The sequence below is a fragment of the Hemitrygon akajei genome, chromosome 9 (genome assembly GCF_048418815.1).
Source record: "Hemitrygon akajei chromosome 9, sHemAka1.3, whole genome shotgun sequence".
NCBI classification, from domain to species: domain Eukaryota; kingdom Metazoa; phylum Chordata; class Chondrichthyes; order Myliobatiformes; family Dasyatidae; genus Hemitrygon; species Hemitrygon akajei.
This window is the reverse complement of record NC_133132.1, coordinates 28,920,190-28,927,511: the sequence shown is the minus strand read 5'-3', so window position 1 is coordinate 28,927,511 and position 7,322 is coordinate 28,920,190. Positions and strand designations below refer to the sequence as shown.

Below are 7,322 nucleotides of genomic sequence, written 5' to 3'. Positions count from 1 at the left end.
TATATGAAGTGCTAGACTTCATTACAGTATTCGGGGCATCAAATGCAAGGGCAAAGAGGTTCTGCTCCAACATTAAATATTAGGTCACATCCCAGCGAGAGAACAGCATGCAGTTCTGGTTATCACGAAATAGAACAAATGTGGTAGTGCTGGCGAGGTTGCAGAGAACAGTCGCTAGGATTTTGCTCGAGGTGGAGCGTTTTAATTAGGCGGAAAATACGGACAGGCTGGGCCTGTTTTCTCTGGAGTAAAGCAGGTTAAAGCGACATATAACTGATGAGGGGTGTAGAACTTTGTGAATGTACCATTTCCCCCGCCTCCCCACAATTTTCTCCTCGGCTCTGCGGGAAGGATCGAGCGAAACAGACAAGTGGCTCATGGCGCCAGAACTGTGCATTATTCATCAGTCTTCTGAAATATATCAGGGGTAGGAAATAGACAGGGCAGCCAAGGTGTTCTACCCAAACTTCCGAAAAGTTCCGGTTGAAAAATATTTACTTCTAATTCATATGACCCACAGGTCTGGAAAGTCGATCAATGTTGAACGAAATAATTTTGAAACAGAAAAAACCCCAAGATGTAACGAGACAGCCCTGTTTGACTCAAATATTGAACAGTGACGGGTTCTATACCAGTGTCAGTAACCACAGCTTTAAATCTAATCTTCTGCATGATCTGTGGTGCATTTGACGTATAGGAATAGAATAGGACCGAAAAGTTCCACCGAATGTGAACGCGGACTGGCGGATACATAGTCCAGAGTTCAGGGGGGAAAGGCTCGGAGGGTCAGATGGAGCGCAATGGGCGGTCGAGTTTTGGGTTCGGGACCCTACAATTTGATTGCTACCATTTGACTCCACTGACCCCCCGAGTTTACCCAGTAATTTGTTTCTTTTTGTTCCAGATTCCAGCACTGGCAGACTCTGCCTCAGAAATAATTTTAACATTTTAAAGGATAGCGGCCCTTTGGTCGAACAATATAAGGGCTAGCCTCGGAACCGCTGAGTTGATTAAAGAATAACAACAACGTAATAGCTCATGAAATGTGATTATATTATACAACGTGAAAGAGGGGCATGCTTATATGTTTACAGCGGAAGTGAAAAAAACAAAGAGTCCCGACTTTTGCTCGAGAACGACTGAAAGTATCTATTGAGAATAATGTTTCATCGTCGCAGATGGTAAATAACAGCGGCCACTAAAATGGCGTACACTCCGATCTCCGGATGCTTCGCTTCAACTGAGACACGAGAGACGCGTGTGTAACCCCGCAAGTGTACTCTTCGTGTGAGTTCCACTCCATGGCGGTCAGGGTAAGGTAACTGCTCAGGCTGTAGGTTCTGTCGCTGCCCTGCACGGCTCGGGACGTCTTAACACCGGCGTTGACTACTGTGCCGTCGGTGCTCCAGGAGACCTCTACCCCTTCAGGGTAAAAATTATCGACTAGGCACACCAGAGTCGCCATCTTTCCTTTAGTGATCTGATCAGACGCCGGCAGGAGAAGGGAGACCTTAGGGCTGGACAATCCTTGGGCTGTAAAGAAAAATTTTTTTTTGAGGAACTAGATAATGAGACTGTTCACTTAAAACAGAAAGAAAAGAATTGTGTGAGAGGAAATCCTTAGCATTTACCAATGTCTCAGGACCGACGGTTGAATATTCTCTAAATAATTTGTTAATGTACCCAAGATTTTGAGGATCAAGTGCCATTGACAGAGTTTCCTCGGGGCACGGCCTAGAATTTTTCCAGAAAGTTTAACATTGATTTAGATCACCGTATAACTACAGTCTTTTTCAGGTTTGCTTTCCGTCATTCGGCCACCATAAATGTAAAATGTAACCAGGAAGTTAGACAAGGGAGATCCAGTGGATGTAGTGTACCTCGATTTTCAGAAGGCATTTGATAAGGTCCCACATAGGAGATTGGTGGGTAAAATCAAAGCTTAGGGCATTGGGGGGAAGATATTGGCATGGATAGAAAACTGGTTGGCAGATAGAAAGCAAAGGGTAGCGGTGAATGGATGTTTCTCGGAATGGCAGGTGGTGACCAGTGGAGTGCCACAGGGCTCGGTATTGGGACCACAGCGGTTTACGATTTACGTCAACGATTTAGGTGAAGGCATTGAGAATAACATCAGCAAATTTGCTGATGATACTAAGCTGGTTGGCAGTGTGACATGTGATGAGGATGTTAGGAGAATTCAGGGTGACTTGGATAGGCTGGGTGAGTGGGCAGATACTTGGCAGATGACGTTTAATGTGAATAAGTGTGAGGTTATCCACTTTGGGAGTAAGAACAGGAAGGCAGATTATTATCTGAATGGTGTAAAGTTAGGTAAGGGAGAAATACAAAGAGATCTAGGAGTCCTTGTTCATCAGTCACTGAAGGTGAATGAGCAAGTGCAGCAGGCAGTGAAGAAGGCTAATGGAATGTTGGCCTTTGTTACAAAGGGAATTGAATACAAGAGCAAGGAAATCCTCTTGCATTTGTGCAGGGCCCTGGTGAGACCACACCTGGAGTATTGTGTACAGTTTTGGTCTCCAGGGTTAAGGAAGGACATCCTGGCTGTAGAGGAAGTGCAGCATAGATTCACAAGGTTAATTCCTGGGATGTCTGGACTGTCTTACACAGAGAGGTTAGAGAGACTGGGCTTGTACACGCTGGAATTAAGGAGTTTGGGAGGGGATCTGATTGTAACATATAAGATTATTAAGGGATTGGATAAGATAGAGGCAGGAAATATGTTCCAGATGCTGTGAGAGTCCAGTACCAGAGGGCATGGTTTGAGAATAAGGGGTAGGTCATTTAGGACAGAGTTAAGGAAAAACTTCTTCTCTCAGAGAGTTGTGTGTGTCTGGAATACACTGCCTCGGAAGGCAGTGGAGACCAATTCTCTGGATGCTTTCAAGAAGGAGCTAGATAGGTATCTTATGGATAGGGGAATCAAGGGATATGGGGACAAGGCAGGAACCGGGTATTGATAGTAGATGATCAGCCATGATCTCAAAATGGCGGTGCAGGCTCGAAGGGCCGAATGGTCTACTTCTGCACCTATTGTCTATTGTCTAAAATAGTGGACTGTATCGAACGAAGAAAAGGTAACCAACATATAAAACGTCCGTTATGGTAATTGGGCCGACATTATAGCGCGGGATAAATGGCCTGCTCTGGTCATTCCATTTAAAGTTCAAGTTGAAATTTAAATAAAAATAAAAATCACATTCCATGTTCACTCTGCCTTCATTGTGTTTGATATGCTCCCATAAAAGGCTCCATAGACTATCTTATCTGCCCTATGATAAATGATAAACAACTGGCTGTCTATTAGGAAGATAACACAATTTGTGGGTATGATTCTTACATTGGATATTTCCACAAATTTAGGCAACATTTCATCTTTATTATCAAATTCATAGATGGGCAAGCGAGCACGAGCTCTCAATGCGAGTCGTCTTTCATATCTCCTTAATACTGTATTCGAACGTCTTCCTGCTTTTTAAAAACACCCCTGTCTACCCACCAAATCCAAATATTTGGGAGTACGTCCCTCTTTGATCACAGTGATGTTCGTCTTGGCTTTATGCTTGTTTTGCACTGCACAGAATTGAATTAAATGTATTTTTGGCAATAATATCGGGTTAAACGGTCTGCTGGATTGCTTTCACGCGATTAACATAGCCACACACACATCCTGGCGTAAGTTCAAATACTATAGACGAATAACTCAGCGCAGGATTGTGAGAGAGTAGTGGGGTCGATGAACTAAGGATCAGTTTGTACTCTCTTAGACCAGAAGACCATCAGACCCTCGACCCTGCTCCGCCATTCATTCATGGCTGAGTTAATATCCTTCTCGATCCCATTCTCCTACCTACTCCGTGTAACCTTTGACGCCCTGGCTAATCAAGAACCTATCAAGCTCCACTTTAAGCATACCGAACGATTTTGCCTCCACAGCCATCTGTGGCAATGAATTCTACAGATTCAATAGCGTCTGGCTCAAAGGATTCCTCCTCATCTCTGTTCTAAACAGTCGTTCTTCTATTCCGAGGCTGTGTCCTCTTGGTCTAGATTCATACTGGATAGGAAACATCTTCTCCAAATTCACTCTATCCGAGTCTTTCAATATGCGACAGGTTTCAATGAGATCCCCTCTCATTCTTCTAAACTCCAGCAGGTACAGACCCAGTGCCATCAAACGCTCCTCAAAAGTTATTGCTTTCATTCCCGGCATCATTCTTATGAACCTTTTCTGAACCTTCTCCAATGCAGCACATCTTTTTTTTAGATAAAGGGCCCAAAATTGCTCACAACACTCCAAGGGCGGTCTGACCAATACTTATAAAGCCTCAGTATTACATTCTTCTTTTTACATTCTAATCAGCTCGAAATGAATAGCAAACATGGCATTTGCCTTTCTTACCGACTTAACTTACAAATTAACCTTTAGGGGATCATGCACAAAGAAATGTCGCGTTATACCTCCCCTTTTTGAAAATTTTCCCCGTTTAGAAAATGGTCAACTCCTTCATTCCTTCAATCAAACTGCATGACCATACACTTCCCTACACTATTTTCCATCTGTCACTTCTTTGCCCATTCTGGCAATCTGTCTACATATCGTTGAGAGACACTGCTTCCTCAATACTACCTGCCCCGCCACCTATTATCATATTGTCCACAAACCTGGCCACAAAACCATCAGTTCTGGCATCTAAATCATTGACATATAATATGACAAGAATCGGTCCCAACACTGACACAGCTGAACATCAGTAGTCATTAGTAGCCAACCGCAACCATGCACCCCCGTCCCACTCACTACCAGTTTGCCAGTGTTCTATCTCTGCTAGTGTCTTTGCTGTAAGTGGAATAGGTTCTTGTCCTGTTAAGCAGTCTCGTCTACGACACGTTGTCAAAGGCCTTCTGAAAATCCAAGTAAAAGACAGCCCTTATCCATCCTGCCTGTTATTCTCAAAGGATTCCAACAGAGATTCGCAGAAGGAAAGTATGCTGACTTCGGCTTATGTTATGATGTGGCTCCAAGAACCCCGAATCCTTATCCTCAATAATGGATTCCAACATCTTATCAACCACTGAAGAAAGAGTAAATAGTCTATACTTTCCTTTCTTCTGCCACGCCCCCTTATAAAATAAAGGAGTGACATTTACAATTTTCTAGTTCTCCAGAAGCATTCCAGAATCCAGGGGTTCTTATAAACTCAATCGTAATGCCTCCACAATCTTTTCAGCTACCTCCTTCAGAACCCTGGGCTGTAGTCCATCTGGTCCAGTTGAATTGTCTACTTTTAGACCTTTCAGCTTCCATTTCCTTAGTAATAATGAGTATAATCTCTTCTGGCCTCTGACCCTCCTGCAGTTCTGGAATACTGCTGGTATCTTCCACATTAAAGACTGACGAAAAGTACTTATTAAGTTCATATGAAATTTATTTACTCCCCCTCCCCACCAGCGTCATTTTCAAGCAGTCCAATATCCACCCTCGCCTTTCTTTGTATACCTGTGTATATCTTAAAAGGATTCTGGTATCCTCTGTATTTATTTTATTCGCGAGTATACCTGCTTTTTTCATCTTTTCTCTCCTTGTGGCTGTTTGCAAGTTGCCTTTTGTTGGGTTTTAAAAGTTTGCGAATCCGCCAATTTAATACTAATTTCTGCTATATTTTATGTCCTCTGCTTTTATGCTGTCCTTGACTTTTTTTGTCGGCCATGGTTGCATTATCCTCCCTTTAGACTACTTTTTCATCTTTGGGATGTATCTATTCTGTGCCTTCTGAACTGCTCCCAGAAACTGCTTTTCACCGTCATACCTGCAAGTATCCAGTTCCAATCAAAGTTGGCATATTCCTCTATCATGCCTCTGTAAATGCTTTTATTCATTGTAGTACTGATATATCTGTATTGAACCTCTCCTTCTCAAACTACATGGTGAATTTTATCTCTTGTTACTTGACTCCTTTAAACAAAAAAGTGTATGGATCTCTACGGAAAAATGTGGGTGAACCATGTAGACACTGAATGTCTGATGTCTAATGTCTTCTTGCAATGTCTAATACAGGAAAACAAAGTAGGACTGGTCGGGGGGGGGGATGCTGGTAGTATGGGGGAAGGTAGAAGGGTAATATTTAAACTTTGCATCTCAGATGGAGTCCCGGATAGAAAGGTCTCAAAGTTAACTATTTTCGTTGAATAGTTCGAATGGTTAAGACATAACCGATGGCGCTGGAAACCCATCGAGCTCTCCACCGAAACAGCCAGATTTATTTATAAGGGATACCTTTAAAAACGTCACTATATGCTAGATATATATGAAAAAAATATTAATCCACGGTATCAAATATTCATTCCTGCATTAATCCGATGGATTAAGGTTACTTACACGACAGCGTTAGCTTCGTTCCAGTTCCGAAGATATAAGTGTCGCTAGTGCTTACCCACATACCGCAATAGTAGTTCGCTTGATCTTCTTTTTGAACACCAGTGATGGTTAAATATCTGGAGTTGAGTGACGAGTAACTTCTACCGGAGAATCGATCTGGAGTACCTGATGCCCTGACTAGATTTTGAGAATCATGGCGCAGGAGATACCGAGGAGGAACATTTTCAGTCCTTTGCTGGTACCAGGATATTAAAGCGTTTCCCATGCTGACGCCTTTCAGTGTACAGTAAATTTCGACATTTCCTCCCGACTCAGTAGAAACAGATGGTGGCTGGTTTAGAATAAATTGTGCCTTTGATTCTAAGTGGGAAGACAGGCAATTTTGAAATATCTCAGAATATTTAATATAGTGCTTTAACCTTAGTCACGGTGCGCTCAACAAGGAAGGAAACGCTAACGACATACTTACCTGAGACCAGAAGTACTATCAGAAAGACAACACCGAGACGCTTACACATGGTGAAGAATGTGATGAACACAGAACTGCTCATGGCACGTCCCGGAAATTGATCGATTATCCGTGTCCTAGTCTCATTTTATCAGCCTTATGAAGAAGGGTCCAAATTTATGTAAATCCTTAACCAAAGGGCAGAACGCGATTGGAGCATCTGAACTGGAAGGAATGACGTTAGTGGGTCATGTACAAGGAGCTATACAATTCTGAATACGGAGTTCTGACTTTCTGCTGATAGGGGTTATGCCATATTATGCATTACATGTTCGGGGTTGACAATTAATTGCTAGCTGCAAAATCAAATTGTATATTAATAACGAATAAATAAGTCGCGTGTTCAAAGCGAATCCAATGTCATGAATTTCAAATAAAGTAGTCTTGGAAATGCGAACGCTACCTTTGCGCCGT

At 42.6% G+C, this 7,322-nt stretch overlaps 1 protein-coding gene across 1 annotated transcript; it reads right to left on the bottom strand.

Annotated features, from left to right (window-relative positions):
* Positions 1-1,032: 1,032 nt before the first annotated feature.
* Positions 1,033-6,983, bottom strand: LOC140732733 (immunoglobulin lambda-1 light chain-like). The gene is made up of 3 exons (XM_073055405.1): positions 6,870-6,983; positions 6,401-6,760; positions 1,033-1,533 (listed from the first exon to the last, which is right to left on the bottom strand). The coding sequence occupies exons 1-3, from the start codon at positions 6,949-6,951 to the stop codon at positions 1,199-1,201; spliced, it is 777 nt and encodes a 258-aa protein (XP_072911506.1). The 5' UTR covers positions 6,952-6,983; the 3' UTR covers positions 1,033-1,198.
* Positions 6,984-7,322: the final 339 nt, after the last annotated feature.

Bases quoted from the DNA above. Each gene is read 5' to 3' on its own strand.
- LOC140732733 (XM_073055405.1), bottom strand. From the start codon at position 6,951: ATGAGCAGTTCTGTGTTCATCACATTCTTCACCATGTGTAAGCGTCTC. The intron at 6,761-6,869 runs GTAAGTATGTCG...CTTCCCACTTAG, and splicing joins GATAGTACTTCTGGTCTCAG to AATCAAAGGCACAATTTATT. The intron at 1,534-6,400 runs GTAAGTAACCTT...TTTTCTTTACAG, and splicing joins AACGAAGCTAACGCTGTCGT to CCCAAGGATTGTCCAGCCCT.